The sequence below is a fragment of the Pygoscelis adeliae genome, unplaced genomic scaffold (genome assembly GCF_000699105.1).
Source record: "Pygoscelis adeliae isolate BGI_AS28 unplaced genomic scaffold, ASM69910v1 Scaffold26, whole genome shotgun sequence".
NCBI classification, from domain to species: Eukaryota; Metazoa; Chordata; class Aves; order Sphenisciformes; family Spheniscidae; genus Pygoscelis; species Pygoscelis adeliae.
In genome coordinates this window covers 4,299,396-4,325,961 of record NW_008825104.1, presented here as the reverse complement: position 1 = coordinate 4,325,961, position 26,566 = coordinate 4,299,396, and the positions used below count along the sequence as shown (strand labels likewise).

The 26,566-nt window shown below is 36.6% G+C and overlaps 1 protein-coding gene across 1 annotated transcript in view; it reads right to left on the bottom strand.

The window, feature by feature from the left end:
• Nucleotides 1-2,683: 2,683 nt before the first annotated feature.
• The window catches only part of AGGF1 (angiogenic factor with G patch and FHA domains 1), a 24,506-nt gene continuing 623 nt past the window's right edge, over nucleotides 2,684-26,566 (bottom strand). The window contains exons 2-14 of the mRNA XM_009327317.1: nucleotides 25,684-25,780; nucleotides 25,007-25,212; nucleotides 24,030-24,176; nucleotides 21,969-22,157; nucleotides 12,708-13,053; nucleotides 10,952-11,063; nucleotides 9,642-9,693; nucleotides 7,355-7,456; nucleotides 6,838-7,003; nucleotides 6,502-6,584; nucleotides 5,343-5,470; nucleotides 4,294-4,393; nucleotides 2,684-3,457 (exon numbers count right to left, since the gene is read on the bottom strand). Coding sequence (XP_009325592.1) covers nucleotides 3,257-3,457; nucleotides 4,294-4,393; nucleotides 5,343-5,470; nucleotides 6,502-6,584; nucleotides 6,838-7,003; nucleotides 7,355-7,456; nucleotides 9,642-9,693; nucleotides 10,952-11,063; nucleotides 12,708-13,053; nucleotides 21,969-22,157; nucleotides 24,030-24,176; nucleotides 25,007-25,212; nucleotides 25,684-25,780 — 1,929 coding nt within the window. The 3' untranslated portion in view covers nucleotides 2,684-3,256. The remainder of the gene's footprint in view (nucleotides 3,458-4,293; nucleotides 4,394-5,342; nucleotides 5,471-6,501; nucleotides 6,585-6,837; nucleotides 7,004-7,354; nucleotides 7,457-9,641; nucleotides 9,694-10,951; nucleotides 11,064-12,707; nucleotides 13,054-21,968; nucleotides 22,158-24,029; nucleotides 24,177-25,006; nucleotides 25,213-25,683; nucleotides 25,781-26,566) is intronic.

The following is a 26,566-nucleotide window of genomic DNA, read 5'->3' as shown; positions in this document are numbered from 1 at the left end:
CGGGGCGGCCAGGCCATAATCCTCCTTTTCCCCCCTGCCTTAACCAAGGAGCTTGAGGAGCAGCAGAGGAGGCAGCGCGTGCCCTGTTTGCAGTGCCGAAATAACACCGAGACACTTCAGCACAAACGGATGAGAGCGGATAGCGCCCTGCTGCACTGTGGGGCTGTACCACGATCAGTGCTAGCTGGGCCACAGAATCCGGTACGCAGGTATGTTCATCGACAGAGAGGTATTGCCAGATTAAAGTAAGGAGCAGATTAAAAACATTTGTAAGGCACCAACTGGATGAGAAAAAAATCTCACGTTCTGTGGTCACAAAGATACGCAGCACTTATAAAAAGACCATATAGAACAAAATGTGTTGGTGTGCACATTTAAATAATCTTGTTTATAACAGGATGCTATTTTTGACATCTCTTCATGCTGCTGCGGATTTGTTACCTACTGGCTGAAAGGCCCTGTCAGGTATACTTCATACAACCAGTTGCAGCAGCAAAGGGTCTGTTCTTGCTGGAACAGAAACTCCAGTTTCATCTATGGTATGTTTTGTAAAAATACTACATATGTATACAATAGTTCAGAGCCCCTGTTGGCATAGGTGTTTCGTCCAGTGGCTTTCACACAATGATGAATGCACTCCTGTTTTTACTTGCCAGCTGGGTTGTTCAGCACTGAAGATATGAACATACCTACTCTTCGTAGTTTATTTTAAATTTCAGAAGTATGTTTGGTAACTTGTGCTTTGCAAAATTCACTATTAGGACTACAGAAAATTGTTTATATAAACTGATTAATGTAATGTTATTCTTAACAGCTTTAAGATACATATTCACTAGCACTATTTATATATACACACAGTAAACTGCTAAAACTTTTGACTTGATGTATAGAAAAGCAACTTTGTCTAAGTCATGAATATGAAGTATTGTAAGTTGGAAAAGACAACAGGATGGTTGGAGGACTGAGAAGGTAAGACAGTTAAACTTTATGCTGTATCTTACTGGTTATAGCCTCCAAAATTATAATAGTGCAATAGCAACTCCTGTTCCCCTCCTGACATGAGGGAAAGCAGTACTGCATTTGCACATAAGGCTTGCACACTATTGGTGGCTTTCACCTAACTCATTTGTACTTAAAACTTTCTAAGAGGTCACTGAGGTAGGGGCTGAAAAGCCCTGTTAACTCAATACAAGTCTTCCTACTGAATAAAAGCACACAACCGCTTGACAAGGATTACTCAGACCTTATTTTGTTTTGTTAACAATGCTGTGTGTATTAATGGCACTGCTTTTTCCACTTTCCTAGGCAGCATCAAGAGATAATGGGATTTGTCACACCAACGCTAAACTGAGACGAAGCCTCAGCCCTTTACATGGAACTGTTTGTTGAAAGAGGAAGCTGCAGTACTGAAAGCAGTCAGTGCTTGACTGCATGAGACCACGCCTCTCACAGAAGGCAAATGATGTCTTACTTCAAAAACTTTATGAAATGCAAACTCAGTTAAATCCTTCTTCTTTGCAAGGCAACAATAAACCAGTGACTGACTTTTCATAGAGCTGTTACTTTAATAATTGGGGAGAGGGAAAGCTAAGGTTCCTACTAAGGTATGTACAAGATGTCTTGCTCTCCCTTCAGATGAAGATTTGTAGTTTGATTTACTATCAAGACCAGACAGGTCAACTTTTTTTCAAAAAAAAAAAAAAAGGGGGGGGCAAAAACTTTCTTTTGGCATACAGGTTTTTTTTTTTTTCCTCCTAGTAGCAGAAGTGCCTTTTTAGATACATGGTGAACAAAAACTTAACGTAGGCGTTTCATACAGAACAATTTTTTTTCACAGCTAGAAGTAGGTAGCCTCTGAAAATGTGAAGTTGTCAATATAAAGGAATGCAACAAAGTAAGCCACTAATTCATAACTATCACTACAACAGTAAAAAAATAACTGCTTACAAAGGCAAACAGTGAACTGATTTTAATTAAATTAAGCAATATTGCTGTAGGCATTCAGAGTGCTCATAACTGTATCTTCAACTCTATACTGCTGAAGTAAGGTGTGCTTCAGGTTGTTAAAAAAACTTGTGTGCTTTATTTAAATAACATAGATTGAATATTTTGCTTTATATTGTATGCATCTAAAGATACATTAAGATAAATAGCTAGCAACTTGTCCTGGTTTTACTCAACAGTGCTTGACAGTTGCCTGCATGATCCAACAGGATGGTGGGACTACCGAGTTTCCCTTACTTGGAACAAGTATCAGAACTTTAACAGGATTAAGTTTTTCTCATTTTAGAAGAGCACTCCTATCCAGCATATGCACAAGATACTATCAGAAGCACACTGCTTAAATTGGCAATTATTTATTGTGTTTAGGAACATTCAATAAATACCAAGCTTTTAGCTTCAGTTTGGTAACCATTTCCCACCAAGAGTCGGTTGGTTGATTGGGATTTTTTTTCTGGCATAACCTCCATTGCCAGCAATGGATGTATCAGAACAAGAAGTTAATAATACACAGAGACAGCAGTTTTCTAAGCATACCTCCTCTTTTAAAGGCATGATAACAGATTTACTAAACAAATCTCAAGCAAGTTCTTCACAGAAGAAAATGTTGCTACAAGCCATCTCTGAACATTGTTTTCTTCACTAATGCTGGTAGTTTATTTCATGGAGTACAGTATTTATCTTTGAACAGTACTGAGTAATCATTTAAAAACATTTTTTTACCCCTTAAGGTAAGCTGAGACATGGGACTAGTACTGAACTGTATGAATTCAAGTCATGTACCTCTTGCTGAGCATTTCATGGCAATCATGAATAAACGTACAAGAGAGGAAAAGACAGTATGATACTCTGTTAGTAGGGGTCTGGGGTTTTGTTTGTTTCAGCTTGCTTTTAAACCACTGTTCAGATGTTAAAGGTATTATATTTAAATTTAACAGATGTTTTGACTTTCCATGAAGAATTGTGTTAAAAACACAACTGAAGAAACTTCCTGCTCATGATGAGAATCACTTTCAAGTACTTAAAATTTGAATATCCCTCCAAATTCCATTCATTTATTAAAAATGTGTTTTTATAAAAGCATGAAGACTACAGAAAACCACTTAACATAATAGAATTAATCTTGTGTAATTTTTTCCACAACTGTATTTTACATATCACCAAACTTCTGCTTTAGCAAAAGAAAAAAGAATAAAAATAAATCCTCTCCCAACTATTTACACACAGCAAATACCCTGCTGTGGGACCAGGTACTTTACTCTACAGTCCCTCTAACCCAAGGCGTAATCTTAGGTGTATCCCTTTGTGATTTAGGTTCTTGGAAGTTTTCGGCAAACCTTTCTCTTGCTTTATCCCAGTTCTTTTTATTCTTGCTCTGGATGATCTGAACATCTTCAATTGAGGCTGGTCTACTGGTACCCAAACCTGCATGCGCCTTATGTAACTGAAGGTGGATCTGCCAAATACATTAAATATTGTTGTAACCACAAATTAGGCATTCTAAGTACTTTAAATAATATAATACTAATTCCACTCCCCCTCCCCACGTTTCTCTTTAAGGCTCTAATGTACCTAGATCATACATGGACATCTAAAGTACTGTTAAAATGATGCATCAAATCCACCTCTAGAACTATGATCTACAGTGCTGAATGATGTCACCTGCCACTAACATTACTGCAAAGTACTCCTCACTGAGTGAATAGCATATGATCCCTATGCTGGGTAGTTTGACAACAAAAGGTATAGTGTGGCTCTGAGCAGCACTACTGACAAAAGACAACACATCTGGTGACAAAAATGGGGCTAACATGGCTGCCGTAAAGGCCCAGAACTTGGTGGCTATAGTGACTTCCGCCAGCTTCTCCGCTCTCATGGCCCATCATTTAGCTTAATTTTTGTGCTGTGTCAGCCTCAGAGAAAGTGAAGGATTCCACCACAAGCACATCTTGAACTCACATCACTTAGAATTATTTCAATCTTCCTCCAGACTTTGTATTCAAATACGAGATTAATTCAATGGCTAGAAGCTGTCTGTCCTCCCTTGCTTAGTTTCCTAACAAAACACAGACATTATTGGCATTTTCCACTGAAGGGACAAAATAATTGAAAACTTTCAAAATACTTCATTAATCAAATAAAAAATGATTTGAGATTAGTCCTACTGAGATTATTCCTCCCCAACCAGGATTTTGAAAAGTTTCAAGCAAATAGTGGCTTACAATTAAACATTTTTCACTGCAAATATATTTCTGTTCCTTTTTGCTCCAAGTAAAAACCAGAGACACCTACTGGATCCTTCATACCACCGCCATCCTTGCCCAGGCCTTCCCCTTTCTTCCATCCCATCTTCTCCAACATCTTATGTCCTTTGTTGCTGTTGCTGATTTCACTGCGAAGAAAGTTTCAGATAACTGATAAGCAAGAGTTAATACAAAGAGTATGTTCTCTACTCAAATACTGAAGGACAGAAATATGCATGAATATACTGCTGTAGAAACAGGAACTACTGTGCTGTTCCTATTTCCATCAAGAGCTATCCAGAAGACCCTAGTGCTACCTTTTGGAAGTTCTTCCATTAATATCTTTGGTTACCAAAGCTATTCCAAGCCTCTGGTCAATACCAACTTTCTTAAAATCCCTTCTGAACTACTTGCTTGCCTCAGGAGTTAAAAGATACAGCGTGGGTGGGTGGGAATTGACTACACTAGGGAAAAGGCAGTATCGATACCTCACCACCAAGTCATCCTAACGCATGTATTTCATTGTCTTACACTTCCTTTTACTAACTTACAAGCACCTACAAGTTCACGCTTCTTAGAAAAAACACCCCAAAAAGCAACTACAGAAGCAAAGGAATACTTGAAGATTAAAGTAAGTGTCATTTGAAAGGTATGTAAAGGCATGTCCTATAATAGGCTGAATATTGACAATGAAAAACTGCAGGTGAAAAATTTGCATGTGCACTATTACTGGGACTGGCTAGGAAAAATAGAAATTGAGACACTTGAAAAACAGACACTACTGAAGGTGTCAATAGTGCAGCTGGGGAGTTCCTTGATTTTACGTTGGTAAGAAAGTGATCTAAAAGCATCCTTACTGCCAAGCTGAATTCTGTATGGAAGGTTAGGAGTTAATAAAAAGAGCATGAAGTGAGAAGCATGAATAAAAAGTATGAAGTGAGAATAAGCTTACTATTTTCTAGCTCTTCTAACACATTATATACAGGTAATTCATAATCTAACAACTGTATCCTAGTAACTAATTGACACTTACTTGATTTTTTTAAGATTCACTAGAGAAGGACATGGAGGATTCCCCCCCCCCCCAAACAAACTTACATATGAACAGAAGCTGGACTATCATCTCTCTGGAAGGTTCCTTCACTTCCAATGGTCTCTCTGCGTTTTCCTGCTCTATCTTTGTACTTTGGATTCTTCACTACTTTGTTGTCTTCATACTCTGTGTTCTTTATAAGCAGATTAAATTCCATCAAGGCAAAGAAAGCGGGGTTTAAATTCTTTATTTTTGATAACTTCACTGCTTCCCTCCAAAAGTCAGGCAGCTTCAGCCTATTTCATTAATACTAAATCTTGTAACAAAAAACTACAGTTCTCATTTAGTAGTTTCTTATCTCACAGCCATACCTTGTAAGGTATGTTATTGCCATCATCACAATATTGCCAAATTCATTAATTTCACAGAGGCTGTAAATAAATTAACAGATTCTCTTGAATCTTCTCTTGGTATGAAGAATCAGTCTCTCCATATTAGCAGAAAACCATATGGACACGCCACTGGCTTTTTGTTTAAAGATTCAGCCTGTTCCCCAGCAACTATTTCTTCAGTATAGATGACAGAACAAAGCACTTCTATAGATTCCGTATCGATATTATTTTGGTAGCTGAAGAATTTGGGACAAACGACGCCATTCTGTTTTCTACACCAATACTTATTACAGGTGCTAGATGTAACCCCATAGTTAAAATAATCTCTAAACTAGACGTAACCTGAATACTTATATACTATATTGCCCATACATTCATGTTGGCATTCTTCTATGGCAAAGCAGACTTAAAATAAAAACTTAAAAGATTTCCCTCTTCCTTCCATCATTTTTTCAGTTGCTCATTATGTTTCCTTTCCAAATAAAAGATAGCACTGCAATTTAGTGTAAACTTAATTTGCAGAAATAATAATAGAAATGTCTTAAGAAATCTTAACCTCAAAAGGATGAGGAATCTTGTACCCATTGGAATGGATCTTCTTTTCCTTAACTTTTAACAGAACCTTCATGCCCTGTTACCATTCTCTCTCTCTGTAGAAGTTTGTAAATAATTATTATTTAGTGTACAAAAGACAAGCTTGAGTTAAACTACCAGGCTCAAATTTGAGTGCATTTGAAAACTTTCCTTATTCACTGAAGTCTATAGCTTAAAGTAGGAATCACAAAGTAGATGTAGACTTTAAACACTTAATCAACTTCTACTGTAAACTCACCTGTAAACCATATTTTACCCGTATTTGTTTCAATGCTTTTCTTCTGACTAACTCTCTCTCTTCTTTGCTAAGTGCTGGGCAAACTAAAAGGAAGAACACAGGATTGAATTTCTAATTAATAATGTAACAAGGTTTAGAAACACAAGACAACTGAGAAATTTTGTTCTAACATTATTACACATACACACACACACCAAGAAGAAAATACATCATCATGTATCGTAGAACTGTTCCCAGTTGACAAGAAAATTGTAAGAAAACTGAATTAATTATTATGTTTACAAAGTAAAGAGCTATAATAAAAAAAAAAACATATCCCATGATAACATGACTAACCAGAAGATTCCTTTTTCCTGTCCAGGCGAAGATGTGCTCTGACTTGTCCTGGTTCACATCCATCACAAGTATCACTGCCAGGATGTATATGAAAAGAAAGCACAGTTTCACCAATCTTCACTTCATCTCCATGCTCCAAGATGTAGGGATCGGATTTTGTTTTAGGCTACAGCAAAAGAAAGTTTTGGCAGCCATGTTAATTAGTTACTAATGAAGGGCATGAACTCTATTTCATGAATACTGCTCATAATTTAGTAATTCAGTTTGGTCTCTCAAATGCAGGCAAGTATTTAACTAGAGTGGGTATTTCACTCTAGCAACTGCAACCGTAGTGGATTTTTCCTAATATAAACCAAACATGAAGTATTGTAAGTGGCCCTAAAACCAGAAGGAAGAGACTAATGTATGAAAGAAGCCACATAATGACATTGTTAATGATTTGCCATAACATATTTAAAATGACCACATGACTACAGTTTTCTGCAACGTACACAGCATTATAACAACAGGTACTCACCTGGAGAATCTGATTTCCATTAACAACGGTTCCATTCTGACTGCCTTGATCCACAAGAACATAATTTTGCAAATCGTGGTCAAAATATACTTCTGCATGGAACTGATAAATAGAAGCCTAAGTGAAATGTTCTCATTAAGCAAATACTTCACAACTTATATGCTCTTTTAAAGTAAGATTTCAGAACGTGTTTTGAAGCCTTTTAACTGAGTGTCTCTGGTACTCTAAGTTAATAGAGTATTCCACACCTTATAATTTCATCCATGTGAAATGTAAATGAATGGGCCACAACAGCATGAGCTAAAGTATACTATTAATAATCTAACCATTTTGACTATAAACTGATTCAGTACTGAAAAAGTATATACTTCCAATGTGGCAAGTATGCTTTACTTAAAGGACTGCAGGATTCAGTAATACAGCATTTTTAACTGTTCTTATAAATAAAAGGCTTTTTTATTGTAAGGTATGTTACAGCACTCAATTTTTCTCTTTCAATTTAAAAAAAAAATCTGGTCTCATTCTACAGCTTCAGGTTACTTGGTCTTTTATATCTGAAATAGCTCCCTAAATGCCATGCTTTTGTAAATTTCACGTAATTCAACTTCACCTTAATACCCAGGACACAATGCCTAGCCATCATTTGCTGTTCCTTTTATATCCTTTCTGATATTGAGACTAACAGTCCAATTTTTGTTTGTTTTCTTGTTGCAATTCTATATAGATACTGCTCCCAAGTCCACACAGAACAGAGAAAAAACAACTCTTGGCCAAACTCGCAAAGATACACACAACCTCCAAAAATGGCCACTGAGCAAACCAAAATATCAACCTCTGCAGCCTAATAAGACTTTCAGTAAAAAACAGAAGTCTAAAAAAGTGACAGTTTCAAATTTGACAAGCAAAAGATCCCTTTTGCTATAGTGGAGAGCACTATAAATGAGTCAATCTAGGAAGGAAGTGTTCATTTAAAACCAAATCTTTTCTTACCTTTGAGCAATAGCAGTTGCTACATTCAGTAATAAAAAAATCAAAATATTTTGTGGATTGGCTAGCATTTACAACAGGAGTACTCCCATAATGGTGGAAAGACTGACTAGCTCATTCAATAGATAATTTAATTTCTACCTCTGTTTTATTGAACAGGATGAACCCAAGCTTCTTCTAAAGATTCTAAATTGGCAGAGTGTAGTGTTGTTTTTTTTAAATCTTTACACTCAAGAAAAGCAAATGCCAAAGTGGTCCACAGCTATCAACTATGAATAGTGAGGAAAACAAACTGGTAGTTAACTTTTTGTTTCTACAGATATGTCATTTATACGTCATTTATCTTCCTGCCTTTGACTCCTTATCTGCAAAGTGAAATAACTTCTTATGTAAACAGTCAGGTCCCTGTGAAGTACTAAAATGGTGACATCACAGAAAATTAAAAGCCTTTCAGCTTCTTTACGCACCCAATTTCAAATACATGCCTGAAAAAGTCATTAATAGCAGGGAAAGATTTGCTCTGGAAATTGTTCAGTATGAAATACAGTACGTGGCTGATTAATCACAACTATCATTTGGAACAGACATAGTAAAGCGTATTTCAGATACTTGCATTTGCAGATGTTTTTATCAATTTTTTTTTGTTTGGATGACATGTCTTTGTCAATCTACATTTTCTTTTATTAAGAGTGCTGTATTTATGGTCTCTGTTACAAGTAGTTAGTGAAACAGAGCACATAATTTATCTTTAATCTTTCTTAACCAGAAGAAAAATTTTCCATTACAATCTGTCACTGAAAGAAATTCTGTTAAATTTTCAAACTCCCTGTATATCACTTACACATTTATACAGTTGCATTGAAAAAAAATAAAACAAAACCAGTTGCTCTGAGCTCAACTGCAACAATTGGATTACTTATGACAAAGTTCTAACTATCTGACATCAGTATTTTATATACCATTAATACTTAACAGAGTAATATGTTTTCCTCAAGTTCAATAACTAAGAAATTCAAGATTCAAAGTATAATTTTTTTTACTGTGGATTAGTAAAACTCCAATTTAAAATCATATTTAGCTTTTATAGACTTTGAAATCACACTGCTGTTCATGTTACATTCCCATTCAATAAAATACCATATGTTTTCCTTTTTCTAACTTCAAATGTGGATAAACCCACATCTTATTCTAAAAGTTCTTTAAAAAAATTAACATAAGATTTGGCAAAATTTAAAGCCATAAAATCTAAAGCTTCATTCATATGCTGATCTACCTTTCAGCAGACAGAAACAAGAGTTACCTTACTGACTCCAACTTCAGGAATCTGAAGTGTGTGTCCAACATCTTTTTCTCTGGAAAGGCAAGTTGATATATAAATCACAACAAAGTAGAAATAGGTCTAATAAGTGGCTTACAAAAGGTGTGTTTCAGTTGAACCTTAATAGCATGTTTCTCTTCTGAGCTATTGGGGAGCTTTACAAATGTGAAACATGGTGTCGCAATATACACAACGTAAAGACTTGCTTCATGTCCCTTCTTCCATCTATAAACTATACACAGTAGGCAATGAATATATGATAAAGCTGTCCCTTTAAATTTTTATCTATAAACCTGACATTTCTATCTGAACTTTTATACTCATACAAGGCCTGTAAATAATAGTCTGAACTCTGCATCCTTCAAGCTCTTCCCTGCATCTTTGCATCAGTCTTCAATGCTGGGGTTGAATTCTTGGTAGCATTAGGCAGGTAATAAAAGCAATGAAAGAGTAATCTGTGTAGTTTTTTTTTTTTGTCAAAAACACTGCAGAAGGAGAAAGGCATTTGTGTATTAGTTTCTTATACTAGAGGATGAAGCAGCAATGTAGCTAGCAAAGGACCTATATGCAAACTGCAAGCAGAATTGTCATCTATTAATCTTCACATAAATGTACCTAGAAAACTCCAGCTATAAAAGCAAATCAAAACACATCTATCAGCATTAGGTAAAAGCAGCTGAAAAGGGGTAAGGTTTTCAGTAAGCATGGAAGAAAGCATTAATTCATCATTAAATTAATCATCCACAATGAACAAACCCAATTTTTATTTTTTTTTTAATATTAGAACTGGAAGAATGCATACAGGCTAGCACAAAACCCAACTTATTATTTAAAAATGATGAACCAACCCTACTGGAATTTGAATGTGTGAGGAAGTCCAGGATATGCTTCCTTGTGATCCTGAATTTCTGAAGTGTGTTCTTCCACTTCTGAAAAAGTTACCTTAGTGGCCCAGAAAAAAAGTTTACTTACTTTCTAGAAAACAACAGTTTTCAAAGAATGACTTGCAGCTATGCTGCCATTAGGACTTAAGACACAAGATGAAGTTACCACTAACAAATTTTCATGACTGCTGAGCTGCATGAACTGCGTATGCTATTATCACAGCATGACATTACGTGACATGACTTAAATTTCTTACTGTGGGCTAACATAACTCTGAGTACCTCACAACTGCTGCACACTAGGACGATAAGCATGAAGAGGAGGGACAGGCAATCCTGAGTGGCTTCCACAGCTTTCAAAGCGAGGTACAGTTTCAGATACATCTAACAAATTCCATTCAGTTTTACCTTCCAATTGTAGCAGGTTTCACAGCTGTGATAATATAAAGTGATCCAGTCTGTAGAACTGGCGATCTTATTACAATTACTCTAATACAAGGAGGCCAGATCTTTTCTTCATCTACAATTATAAAAAAACATAAATACTGTTACTACAAACAAATTAGTTTTACCCCCTATAGTCCATAGCTTTCAAACAACTGATATACATTCAGCCATTACGTGGCTGAATCCTGTGCAACTTTCAGAAAAAGAAACGTATAAGCACATCTGAGAGAAAACTTTGATGAGACCACTGTTGCAAAGACTTTCTGACTACACACGAAAACTATTAAAATGTTTTCCTAATTCTGGTTATTTACATGTGCATGACTGTTTACTTACAGCAATAAAGTATAAATACATTCACAGAATTTACCAGCATATTATAAATTTATGGACCATAACAGATTAGAATACAATTTTACTTTGAGAAAAGGCAGCCCTTTTTTATTCACCACAACACAAACCTAATGCATATAGAACTTTATATTTGGTAATTTCCATGTCAAATGTATTTTACTAGTTTTTACTCTTATTAGCACTATGCACAAATACAGGTAAGAAAAAAATAATAGATGAGCCTACAGATGCATATGCTTTTTTCCCTCAGTATGTTAAGTAATTATATTCTAACAGCTGTATGAATTCTGTTCCTGGATGTACATTTGCAGAATCAGTCACCAATGATGTCAGCTAGCAATAGACATGGGAAGATGGGAAGACACTAGCTCAAAAGGTTCTAGGAGGAGGGAAACTGTCTCCAGTTTTTATTACTCCAGCATTACTGCAGAATTGATTATTAGAAAATAGTAAGAGAAGGAAATTTAATCTGAAACCCTGATGGTAGCAAGCACATTTTTGAATGGCATTAATCACTCAGAATCTGAGTAGTTGTGTAATGAAAACAGAAGAAACAGACTGACTATTTAACTGTGAGCAGGGCACAGGCTGCAGTACAGACTTCTACAGGTTGTATTTCATTCTGTGATTTGGAATATCCTTTGCATATACATAGTTCCAATTGGTTGCATTAAGCTTTCACAGCTTTTTTTTTTTTTTTTGCAAGAGACCATTCAATTCTTGAGGAGGTCTTAAGGACCTAGGAGAACACTTTCTTTGGTACAAAACAGCATACAGGTTTCCCCTCTATACCCATTTCTTACATGTTGCCACTGGAATACACACAAAATAGGATTCCAAATAGTACTGAGTACTTGTCCTGGTTTCAGCTGGGATAGAGTAATTTTCTTTCTAGTAGCTGGCATCCACATTCATCCTTTTCACCACAGTGGATTCATCTTACGTTGAATTACACAGTTGTTTATGAACAGTATCAGAAATGCTATACATTAATTGAAGAGAGTTAATACACAGAATTACTGTGAGGTCTGTACTAAAATCTCTATTTTAGCAATAGACTCTCTTTTCTCCTGTCACTATGCTAATCTAAACAAATCTTATTCTACCACTGAGGTTTCTACACAAGCACAGGAAGTTATACCCCTAAACAGCTTTTACAAAGACACCACTACTTCTGGCTACTGTGCAAGTAAAGAGAAGGAAACAAATACTAGTAACATATAGCATTTTGAATTAAAAAAGTATCTCAAGTCACATGCTCTTATTTTTATTTTAATTATCCAAACTGTTTTCTTGTAGTTTGTTCTTAATGGGCTCCTGGAAAAATACAGTAATATCATACATAAAAGCCACAATAATTCACCTTCGTCTTCTAAGTCTTCTGAATCAGCAGTTTCTTCACTTGTTACTTCATCCTCACTGCTGTAGGCTTCGCACTCTGAATCTGTAATTTCACCTTCTTCTGGCTCACTCTCTGTGTCTGCTGTTCTACTGTCATCTGTATATGCTGCAGTATCTGGTGTACTTTTGCGTGAATGTGAATTTATACTGTCTGTAGAAATTGATTCTTTGGCTGTTAAACTGTTCCGTGGTTTTGTGTCCATTTTAGTCTTCTTTCTTACATTTGGAGACTCTTCTTCCTCAGTAGAACTTACTTGCTCAGTAGTGGAAAAGCAATTCAGACTGTTCTGCTCTTCTGTGTCCAAATCCTGGAGGGGAGTTATAGAATGTTACATTCTTTACAGATTGAGTTATTCTAAAGTCTGCTATCAGCCTGGAAGTAAATTCTTCCCTAGGAAGAACTATTTTTACAACTATTAAGAAATGGTTAAATTTCCAGAAAGTTTAGCGCATGCAGTCAACACAATATTTCAGTGGAAATATTTTCACACGCTATGACTGAGACCATCTTCTATTTGGGAAAGTGTGACTGCACTCCTCTTCTAAACGTCACTTATTCTTTCCTCTTTTCTCACACAAAACTTAAGATCCTTGTCCTCACTTTCAAACTTGTACAACAGCATCTTGAACATTTTCCAGTTTTGCTTCTATGACACTTACTTCTGTCCCTCTCTTACTTAATTCTTGCAACTTGTTTAAAAGTTCTTTAATTGATCTTCATCGTATCTTCCTCCTGTTTTTGTCTTCTCATGTTTTTCCATAGTGGTCTGGAATGCCCACCCATGCTCGCCTAATGACCTGCTCTTCCTCCTTTCAAAATTGCAACTTTAACAAAGCCCTTCATTAAGATACTGTAGAGAAATTAATTTTAATTTATGCTATACAGAACAGTTCTACTGAGAATCCATTTTCTACTGCAACAAATTCCTCCACTGAATACCAGACAGATTAGATGATTGCAGGTTCCATTGCCACTTGATTTCATCAGCAGAAAAAAGACCATGAACGTTTTTTTAACTGAGAAATCTAAAGTTTCAGATTAATTTTGCCAGATTACCTTGAAAATGTAATTGACAATCTAGTAGCCCTGACGACCATCTTAAAAAAAAAAAGAACACAAATGGCTTTAAAAGATAAATAAAAAAAAATCTCCAATAAGTTATTTGCCATCTTGGATTCAGAATGAATGCATTCAATTGCCCTGAATTGTACCAAATATTGCAACGCAGCAGTTAAAAAACATCCTTGACTTTTTTCAGTAACTTTTCATATAGAGCATTTTACATTTCAAGATACATGAATTAATGTGAACGTTAACGTCATGGAAATTAAAGCACTTTCACTTTTCACAACTGTAAAAATCCATCAGTGGCACAGCTGTAAGACAAACACAAGAATTCCTCTCAGCCCAGCAGTCAAGCTGTTGGATAGGACCTTACAGTGTACTTCTGAAACACTTTCAATAAGACAGCATACTCTCAGGAAAAATCAGCAAATTTTAAAAGATGCTTTAACTGAAGGACTATCAGTTTGTTTAGGGTTTCTCTATAATGCACTAGCCCTCCTCCCCGAATCCTCTTAAGTACTGCAACCAGGAAGGAACAGGATCGCAATGTCACTGCCTAATGTTGTTTAACATTTTACTAATCCTGCCAAAACTAAGACAACACAGTCCATACATATGAGACCCATTAATTCCATTAGAAATCTTTTTGGCAAATCTGATAATGCTTTTATGAATGGTCTTTTCCAGTGTATTTATCTTTGTCTACATTTATGTTTAGTATGGATATTAGATCAATACCAAGGTGGCTCTGCAATCCTAAATGTATGTCTTCCCATAATACTGGGAGCTACCAAAGTTTTACTAATCTAGTCTGAAAACAGAAAAACTAAATAGTCTGCTCAAATCACAACTGACGCAAAGCAACAGATGATTGTGATGCACTGATGCCCCAGTATAATGCTCCAACCACTCAGTTCCTTCTCCACAGTGAATCCAGTGATACTTGTTTTTGGCATCACTTCAGATATTCTAAATTAGAAAATAAAAAGGTGCTGTTTCAAAGCCTAGCTACTGAAGAGTAGACTCTCTGTTCTGGGGTGAAAACAGGAATTTTAAAAAAACACTTTTATAGACAGACCAAGGATTCTGTACATACATTCTGCCAATGTGACCATTAAGCCTGTTCTCAGCAGTTTCTGTATTTTTTCCACTATTACTACAATCAACTGTTAAGAAAGCAAATAAACTAAATAGTTAAGTATTGCTAAAAATGTAATCTTCGCATTTAGAAATCCTTGTACAAAATTGAGGATTTAAAAACTGTACTCCTAAAGAATATGTATTTTGAGCCCTTTATGATTTCACAGATTTGTACTGAAACGCACATCTTGCCGATGTCTAAACATTAAGCCTAGGGTTGCTGAATGTATTATTAAAGCATTTGAGGGGGGTCTCTACTTGTGCTGAAGAAATCCTTTTCCATTATGTATGACTACTAGTACTAACACAAAACATATGTAGCACGCATGAAAGTGTAACTAGGCAAGCAGCACCTAATACCTTGCCTCCATACCGCCCCTGCTTAAAAAACAGGAACAAGTAGTAAACAGAATTCATTCATCCTGAATGACCTACCAAACACTAGCAACGCACTTCATTTCTCAACGGCAGGATGTTTAACTCTTCATCCCAAACTCATGATACAACACAAAAAGGGTGCAAGTACATGCTCATTATAACCATGTTCGTTACACCATGATACCAGGCACATACATTCCTTTGTATGTGGCTTTGACTAATACATCTAAATAGTCAGTAGACCTACCCCAACAGTCATATGTTGGATATGGATTGCCACTCTGTGATTCAGCTTTGAAAAACTTTGAATCTACTGGGTATTGCCATATGATCTCTGGCTTTTCTCTCACTAAGCACGAGTAAAGTTGAAAGGTTGGATGAATCTGATCCATAACGAACTACTTCTTAACTACAGGGTTGAGTCGGTTCGTATTTCTGCACCCCTGACAAAAACAGCCAAAGGTGCAAGTGAAATTAGGATTTTTGTGTATCCCGTGAGAAGTGATCTTATAAGTATTACAAATCATGTTCGTGTGACTGGAATCGATGGTTTTGCTTTATAAAGAATAGGCCACAAACTACTGATTACAACAGCCTTCTGAAGTGCAGATTGGCCTACTTACAATATATACATGAGTGATCATAGCAGGTGAAGTGTTTTTAATGAAAAATTCAAAATATTTCAAGCATTTAACTATACTTTTTGTTTTACTGTGACAGAGCAAGACATTTTGTCTTTCAAAAGTTCACATTTTTCCATATTATGCCTGATCAACACGCATGTTCATGCAATTCTTCAGCATGCCTACAAATTAGAACTTAAAAATTATTGTGAGCATCATTAGCTTAATTCTAAGAAATGCACTGTTTAAGCTGTATTGTTTTCTAAATCAATTTATTTTATACAAAACATACAAATATGTGCAAATACAGCTTTTCAGAAACACGTAGCCTGTTGCTTCTTAGTTTGCTAGAAGTTCAGTAGGTGACTTAATGGAATCATGGGTACTCAATGCCCTCATCTAAAGGGCTGTGTTAGATCTTTAGCGCTGACTCTCTCAATTTGAAATATTAATCTGAAATTCAGTATTTTACTAAAGAAACAATTTCAAACAGTTTAAAATAGCTCTTTCACTCATGTGACTAAGCGTTCACTTGCTAGCACCGTTTCACAAGTACTTCAGTTACTGTCCTCCTCCCTACACAATACTCGAATTTCCTAAACTCAAAAAAAAAAACTAATTAGAAGCCAGAAAAAGAGTAAAGCTCTTCCTCTATCATAAAGAAGCCATTTTATACACTGGTGGACAGCTCTGAAATACAGGAAACAAATTTGCCTTACCTAAAGAACGGGTTGTTTGTTTAGTCAGGACACCCTATGTTAATACAGTGATGCCAAATATGTATCTTCCCAAATATTCTACAATGTCATCAAAGTTTTCTTCAGATGTTTTACTTATACAGTGTTTCAAATATATTTCAAAGTTACTTTGTAGATGAACTGATTTTGATCAAATAGCTTAAAAAATTATTAATTCCTTTAGGAAAATAGGTATCTAAACATAAACTACTACATATTATTTTTCCTTTAATAAAAATATCAAGGTTAAAAGGTAAACATCCACGGACTAGTGTGTTTGGTGTCTCAACTCTACCTTCACCAGAAGCTGCCAATCCAAAAGAAGAAATCTTCAGATTAGCCATGGTTTCTGTCAACTGACGTACCTAAAGATGGGATGAATATCAGCAAAAAGTAAACTACACGTGATTAAAAAAAATAAAAATCTCTGCTTCAAGAGTTCTACAGGAAATACTACTACAAAAGCCTTGTCTCTCCTACAGAAGTAGCTAGGATGCATCTATAACAGAAAAGAATATGGCAGAAGTTAATTTTGAGCACCACGCTGAAATAAAATTTGACAGTAGTTTAAGAATAAACTGTAAAAATAATTCCTGGGAAAAAAATTATGTATGTCAGACCCTGCATCTAAATTTTCTAACAGCCCCAATCCAGCAAGTAGAACTACATGATCACTATTGCACACAGTCTATTCTCCAACCTTTATGGAAGCACTGGATCTAGATATTGGGCCAGGGATGACATTATCATTGATGCCACCTTGTGATTTGGGTGGAGTTTTTTTGGGTTGTTTTTTCTCTTTTAAACTTTTCCAAATTTACTTATTTAGAAGTTATTCTTGTACAGGAGATAATTATGGTATTTCTTGCCCCATTTTTTTTTGGCCCACCACTACAAAAAGATACCAGAACTGAACTGTATGCCTGAAAGTTCCAAAGTATTCCACCCATTCTCTTTATGCAAGCTGCACAGAGGCTATCTGATACTTCGTCCTGGCAAACAAAATTCCTGATCATCTATTAAAAGCAAGCATGTGGGCAGCATGCTTAAGTTTCACAAGTCAAAAGAAAACTATTTGTAATATAGAAGTTTGGTGACCGAAAGGAATCTCTTTAAAGTTCTTGTATAAATCAGGAACACTCCTCAGGAGATACTAAGCATGTGAGTTCCCCTCCACTGTTTTTTTGCAATTAGAAGTACATTCACTTCATAGAATCATAGAATAGAATCACAGAATAGTTTGGGTTGGAAGGAACCTCTAAAGGTCATCTAGTCCAACCCCCCTGCCATGGGCAAGGGACATCTTCAACTAGATCGGGTTGCTCAGAGCCCCGTCCAACATGATCTTGAACGTTTCCAGGGATGGGGCATCCACCACCTCTCCGGGCAACCTCTGCCAGTGTTTCACCACCCTCACAGTAAAGAACTTCTTCCTTATATCTAGTCTAAATCTACGCCCCTTTAGTTTAAAGCCATTCCCCCTTGTCCTGTCGCAACAGGCCCTGCTAAAAAGTTTGCCGCCATCTTTTTTTATAAACCCCCTTTAAGTGCTGATAGGCTGCAATAAGGTCTCCCCAAAGCCTTCTCTTCTTTAGGCTGAACAACCCCAACTCTCTCAGCCTTTCTTCAGAGGAGAGGTGTTCCAGCCCCCTGATCATTTTTGTGGCCCTCCTCTGGACCTGCTTCAACAGGTGTCTTTCTTTTAGCAGATGCTTACTAGTATTTTCTTGTTTGGTAATTCAGCTTGTTAAAAATACAATAAATATTTTAACAGATTAATTTTAGTCTTTAGATTCTCAGATTTGTATTGCTTTTTCAAGAATGCGGCAATATTTGTGGAGAATACACTTGCCATTTCTGTAGTGTTACACATCCCAACTTACTACTTATAAATAGATACTATATGTAAGATAGCTGCACACATCAAATTCTTCACAACAGCTACAAACTAAACCCCACCTAAAAAACCCTCCTGTGACCAGAAATAGAAAGTTAACAGATTGGCTTAGTTATGATCTTTTTTAGATTAAAAAGAGATTAACTTTGGTTTAAATAGAGTAAGTCATTCAAAAATCACATGCAGTTTTTGTAAAAACTATGTAGCTACTGTCTATGTAGAAATATTTGCTGTGATAATCTACATATGCAGCTGCTAAATTCCCTTATTTCTTGTATTTGACAACTTTTAAGTAATACTAAATATCAATACTTGTTTACATTTACTCCTTTAATTGAAGAAGAGAGAAAACAAGTTTAACAAGTGTTTTGTGTACTTGAGGTTCTATAACTACTGCTCACTGTCTTCCCCTGCTTCACATGCATATTCTTATAAACCACCTCATCTTCATCCAAGAATAATAATGTTCAGGGGCTGTATGACATATTCCCAGAATTAGACCCTGGTATTGCTTTATTTACCACTATTAGTGGTCCGCAGACCAGGCAACAAACCAAACCATTCTCCTACATGTACTGGCTGTAGAAAAAGAACGTCGAGTAAAACCTACTTTGGCCAAGAAATTAGGTAATGTTTAGATGCATTTTTCAGGCTAGCAGCACAACTTAATAACCAATTGGGAAAAGCAATAATGAAGTACTAATCTTCAAAATAATTGTCACAATTTTAATAATTTAACCAGTATTCAGGGACAGGTTTTATCTTAACTTTGTATTTATTTTGTCAAGAGTGGAAGAAGGAATGGAAGGAAAAGGGAGAAAGCTGGACATAAGTGTGTAGGAAAGCATTTCAATAGACAGCACTTGAACTACAAAGTTCTACTTAAAACCAGATACTTTTGGTTTTGTTTTAGGATGTAAATAATGCAGTAACTAGCATGAACTAATCAGTGCCTTTACCAATACCAGACCAAACTGGACAACAATAATATTGCCAAGAAATATTATTGGGATATATTTGCCACAGATGCCAAGGCATCTGTGAACTGGATTGTGCAGCTTATAAACTATTTTTTCAGTTTTATAACAGAAAAATTTATAATTTTTTATTCGAACAAACCTTAATCTTTTATTCTAATGTAACTTTTTTTTAAACTAATGAACGCATTTCTTGTATGATCAAGAACCACACCAGAACAAAGTATTTTAACTCAGCTATGTGAAATATGACAGTAAGGTGCTTTGTTTTTTCTAAATCTGACAGCGCATTTACATAAAAGTGCACTGACAAAAAGGCATTCTTTTCTTTTTGAAATTTAAAGTGGAGAGTAATTGAAGTTTTGCTTTGTATTCTCCCTTTATTTTGTTTAAAAAAAAAAACAGAAAAGGCCTTGATTCTTACTATGACACTAACGTTCACTTACTGTTCACAGATGCAAAGATCTGCGCTATAGAATCTGTTTTAAATGTTTTTCCTCTTATCTTGTTGGTCAAATTAATTCACAGATAAAGCAAAGTACTCAGTTCACGATCCATAAAACACATCATAAAAAGTGGATGTTTACCTCCTACCTTGTGACTGTGCAAGCTTCACAAAAGATTTGTTAACAAAACCATCTATATAACAATATTTTATCAATACAAAACAAGCTAAAGACAAATAGCTATTTGTAGTATAATCAGACAGAAGCAGATTGTGATGAGATCCCAAAAAGTAGTGAAAATTATTTGTTAGGTCACAGCTATATATGCCACAGAACTTTCATAAATACATTTGTTGATTTAGGTCAATATGTAACAGTTCATCACAGAACTAAATTTAAGAGATTTCTTAATTGCACTATATGATAAAGGCTCATTCCTACAAGCTTTCCATGATGCTTTCCTGACACATGATGAATAAAGTTCTGTATTATCATGCCTTTTGAGTGTGGTAGAATGCTAATTCAGCAGTTGCACACAGCATGCCCAGAACTTGGATGCTGGTAAATCTCCTAGCTTCAACTACATCAGCTCCCCTCTCTTAAGTCTAAAGGATCATTATACTTAGTGTTGCTAAGTATCAACTTCAAGCTTTCAAAATGGAATGGTTCACATGAAGTTTTCTCAGAGTAGAAATTCCCACATTATCCACAATCTATTTATAAAATCTGTAATTGATCAACTACCACTATCCATTTAACCTACCTTCACTGGTTCTTAATGTAAACAGTTTCCATTTTCAAATCTTTCAGAAGACCTCACTCCTGATAGAAAATTTTGAAACTCTGTATTGATGCTATGTAACTACTATGTAAGAGTACCTGTACACTAAAACAATTATTTCAGTTTCAACCAATCGACTTGACTGAGGTCTATATAATGAAATTATGCAATGGTTAAAGCAATAGCTTTAAAAAATGCAAACTAAGAAGCACTGCAAACTAAAGAAATCAATACATTCAATTAATTCTTAAGTAATAAAACAAACTTGCAAAATAGGACTATAAGAATCTGATTCAACATCTATAGTAGTGTTCATTAGGAAAATACTGCTTGAGGTTCAATATCTGTGTTACAATAAAACTTCTGGTGTTTAGGTGCGAGTAATGGTTTTCAAGGCAGTCACTATATACTATATGGTATGCTTTCTTAGCAATCAGAAAAACAACAGATAGGAAGTTATGTTTTTTATAACTTAAAATACAAGTTAATTACAATGGGCATTTATTAAGATGTACAGCTTATCCACACACTATGGACAACAAAAATGTATTGACCAAATAAAATATCAATAGGAGAGCACAGCATGCAAAGAATTAGAACTTCAGACACCTCATCAATCCCAAATGATGGTACAGATACAGTAAAATGTCAACGGAATGAGCTTTGGAATACAGAGTCACAGAGAACGGGTGGCGTGTGTGTGCATTTTCAAAACCTTCAGTCATTTTTGGTTCATCACGTGAATTTAAAAAAAAAAAAAAAAAAGGCCAACAAGAAGCAGCACAAGCCAAAACGCTAAAACCAAGACACTGAGGTAACACTGAGTTTCTGACGTAAATCCAGTCCACTCAGTATCCTGAATTCATTCTAGTGTGCTTGCTAATCAGAGAGTTTCACTGACACTGAATTTTAGACATCTCTACAGTTGTATTGTAACCAAATAACATTGAAAAAGTGAGGGAGTCCAAGTTTAAAGTTTCATCCTTAATCACTCACTGGGAAAATTATTTGAACACTAACTACATGTTAGCAACCTGCTGTATATAGTTAAACGATGTTTGAATCCTTCAGAAAATAAGCACACATCCTCTACATAAAACCAAACCCCACAACCCATAAATTGCATCATGGAAAAAAAAACAGGTTTCGCATTTTCTGTCTGTCCGTTCTAAAGTTACCTTATACTCATTTGCAGAAATCCGCTCTGGTTCTTTTCTCTTCTTTTTCCCTTTTTTATCCTTGGTGTGCTGAGTACCAGGGGCCTGGTAAGACTGCAGATCCACTCGTGAATGAAACTGGTATCGGCCGCTTTCCACATCACAGTAGTAATAAATTCCAGTTGCTGGATCATAATACAGTTGATTTTCCTTTATAAGAAACATGAAGAACAATGTTATCATTACTTCAATAAATACATTGTTCAAAGAAACACCCAGTTAATAAAGAAGCACATACTAAGTTTAAAAAAAAATAAATACTCAAACGTACTAAAGAACTGTGGTGGCTTGACCCTGGCTGGCTACCAGGTGCCCACACAGCCGCTCTTTCAATCCCCCTCTTCAACAGGACTGGGGGAGAAAACAAGATTAAAAGCTTGTGGGTTAAGATAAAGACAGGGACATCACCATCATGGGCAAGCCAGATTTGACTTGGTGAAAATAAATTCAATATATTGCCAGTTAAGAGAGTGCTGGAAGATGAGAAACAAAGACAAAACACCGCTCTGTGCCCCTTTTTTCCCCAAGCTCTACTTCCCTCCTTTATTCCCAACTCCTCTACCTCTCTTCCCCCTGCCCGAGCAGCACAGGGAGATGAGTGGGGGGTTGTGGTCAGTTCATAACAGTTCTTCCCTGCTGCTCCTTCCTCCTCATGCTTTGCCCCTGCCCATGGGTTGCAGTCCTTCAAGAACTGCTCCAGCATGGGTCCTCCACAGGCCACAGCTCCTTAAGGAGCTGCTCTGCTGTGGGGTCCTCCACAGACTGCAGTGTGGATATGTGCTCCAGTGTGGTCCTCTTCCATGGACTGCAGGGAATTGCCTGCGCCGGTGCTTGGAGAACCTCCTCCCGCTCCTTCTTTGACCTTGGCATTCGCAGGATTGTCTTGCACTTCCCCTCTTTCTCCCCCCCTCCGCCACATACACACTCCACTGTGCAGCATTTCGCCCTTTCTTAAACATGCTTTCACAGAGGCACCACCAGCTTCTCTGATGGGCTCAGCTGTGTCCTGCAGTGCAATCGGCTGTGTCCAGGCAGCCCCTGACCTCTTCTCACAGAGGCCTCCTCTGCAGCCCCCAGCCCCACTACCAAAACCTTGCCAGTAAACCCAATACAAGAATACTTCCTGTAATTCAGAACAGTTACTGAAAAAGAAAATATATTCTTTTGTGTAATAGTACCATAAACTGTAATCTATAACCCTAAACATTTATGTATCTAACTATACCCACAAACTATGTCAAAAGCAATGGTATCATTTGATGGCAAAATTAAGTCCAGAAGCGTCCCTGAAAACAAAACATGTAGTTTTGTGTACCACATGCACTTTTTTTTAATTGAGTTGAATGTAATGCTGCGAACAAAACCTCTGTTCACATCACAGTAATTCCACTGGGATTTGTGACTGTATATATCTATCTATATAAGCATGTACATATACACGTACCTCATAGGACAAAAAGAAAACCTCCCCAAAAGCTCTCGTATGAAAAACATATAGCAGAAATTAACCATTATGAAATTTTGATCCACTGTCTGATATCTTTTTTAAGAAGTATTTTCTTTCCCGTAACATCAAACTAGTTGATAACCGTACTCAAATAAAAGTACAAGTATTCTGTGTATTTTCTCTCAACACACTTTTCACTGTGGAGAAGCCACTGACTTAGTTCAGCAATACGATTTTTTTCTAAACAAGTCATATTTTAGCTCAAGCTTTTAATTTTGAAAGAGTTACAGAGCAGCTTTAGAGTATAAAATTTCTACAATGCCAAGCAAGTTAAAGATCTAGGAGACATCAAAAAGAACTAAATGAAAATCTAAATTTATATATTAGACTGCTATCTTTAATTTGACTGAAATAATTCAACAACTACTTAACAAACTTCCATTACTATCAGTCTTCAGTAACATGTTTTTCAAATCATAAAGTCAGTTTGGACCTTAGTTCTTTGCTCATCAACTTCTACTACTAAAACTTTGCAATAGAGAAAAAATGCCAAGGGCTTTGAAAACAGTCCTTACTGAATTATAGTAGAATCCAGTGCTATGGTCATAATACAATCCTGTATTTTCATCGTAAATAAATCCGGTTTGTGAAACAGCAGCTTCTGCAGCAGCTCTCAAGCTCTCCGCCAAAGAACCCTCTGGTACTGAAGTATCTTCTGCTTCCTGATACCAGAAAGTAAGAAATTAAATTTTTTTCTAAAAAGAATCTCTGTGGTTCTTTAGCATTTTACAATGCCCTATTTTAAATAAAACAGATTAGTGCTCTATGGACTTGGATTGATTCAAGAACTATTAAACAAGAAGGCAAAAATCTAGCTGTAGTTTACCGATAAACTCCTACTGATTTCAATGGGACCAAGACTTCATCCTGTGCCTTTTGTTTTTCCCAACCTTTATTCAGAAGTGGTTCATGTCAAAAATATATACAGTGAATATCTTTCAGCACATTCCTAAAATAGATTTCTACTCTCCATTCCATTTCAGTTGCTAGATGCTAAGGCACAAAATCAGTTAGGTGATTGAGATGAAATGAGTGATCTAAGAGAAGGCTGGATAGCAGGGGGGGAAAAAAAAAACCCACGTAACAAAATAAATAAAACCCCCCAACAACTTTCTTCTCCTCATTTGCTGCCTCCTTATATCAATGGAGGGGGAAACAAAAAAAGTATATTTTAGGACAGTAAGCATGGCCATATCAAACACATTCTGCTGATAAAAAAACGCCATGCTTCCAGGCTATGTAGGACATATGTTTTAGAATGTGCTTTTTTTTTTTTTTAAACAAATCTAGGAGTATGTTGCACTTGGAACATACTACAAAAAGAACTAGTTTCAAAGCACAGGGATGTTTGTCTGCTATCATTAGCACCACACCATCACAAAAAATCATTTCATACAATGACATCAAGATCAAAAGCACATCTTTGAAATGAAATGAAATATTAATAGAGTGCTGACTTCAAAATTGGTAAAACCCCAAACAGTTCTACAACCTGTGAATTCTGGATGAAATTTTCCCCTTCTCCACCTTCAGCAACTTCAGTGCTATCCATCCTTAACGGAATACTAGCACCCGTCTGTGATGCCTCTGTGGAATTATGCTCAGTGTCTTCAGTCCCATGATTGTGCTGCACTGGCAGTTCAGATGCACAGTCTTGAGTATCAGTGTGATTGTAACAGTTTTCATAGTAGTAATAATCTACGCGGGGGGGGGGGGGAAGGTTGAAGTTGCATAAATTAGAAAAGCAATATTTTACACAATGCAGTTTAACGATCCTAAATCTTAAACTGGAAATTTATGCATATAAGTAGTCTAATGAAAGTCAATTATTAGGTAGTGCCTCCACTTTGAATTTATTCTACTCTTACTGAACCAATTACATCTTGTTTTAATGTACTTTAAAAATCGGTAAAACATGTATGTGTGTAATGTATGAGATTACTGTGTAACAGATTACTATGGCATGAATTCTGCTACAGTCCATGCTACATTTTACCCTGTTCTAAAAGGAATGGCTTGAATAAGTAGGAAATTATCTGAAAGACAATGTCAGGTTACTGAGTTTAATGGAGCTCAGGATACAGACTTGAAATGTATTTTATATTAAAAAAAATTTCAAAATAAGATACTGTTTTGGATGCCTGTTTAAGCAATCACCACCCTCTCTACCTGCTTGTGACCATGCAGCATAGTCCTCTGTCTGTACTTCTACGCTAGATGTATCTTTCTCCTTCCTACGATGGATTTCCTTAGTGAGCTCTTCAACCTGAAAGAAAAACACCATGTTACAGAATACGACGCTACATTTTAGGAGTCTGCGTCAGAGAAGTATATCAGCCTATCTTACGTTCTATAATTCAAACAAAGCATAACGGCATCACAGCTATTTCAATTGATCGTTGTTTTACAGGAGACAATTTTCTACTTGAATGGTTGGCATAATGAAAAACATAATTTCCGCTCACGAAGGGTGTAATAATGAAGGCAAGCACTTGGGAGGAAAAAGAAAAACTTAGCCACGGCTATTTTGAAGATGCCCACCCTGAAAAGTTGAATTTCAAGCAATGACCGCTGTTCTGTGGTGACAACCTGTGGCATCTACGAAACTTCCCTATTTTGCCATAAGCATCCGTGGGACAGTTCTTCCACTCCTCCTTTACCTCACCGTGTTAATTATTAAGCTCCTCTCCTTCTGCTAAATGCAGTTTTTCCTCCTGACAGCGAAACCAGCTTTGTGGCTGAGAAGAGGTTCTCGTTCTCACCACCACCACCAGTCGGGCCAAACGTTGAACGTTGGCTCGGCACAGCAAACTCGAGCCAGCAGCAGCAGCAGCACTCTCTCCGGTCGCTGAAGTCCCGCAGGCCAGGAGAGCCTGGCGCGGTCCGGGAGGCACGGGACCCTCCTGCCCCATGAGCTCAGCCCGGGCGGAGGGGGCACGCCGCGGGGTCCGGCAAGCCGCGGGGGGGAGAGCGAGAGGGGTACCCGGTCGGTGGGTGACCCCCAGGCAGCGGGGGCGCCTGGCAGAGCTGGGGCCGGGTGGCGCCCGGGCGC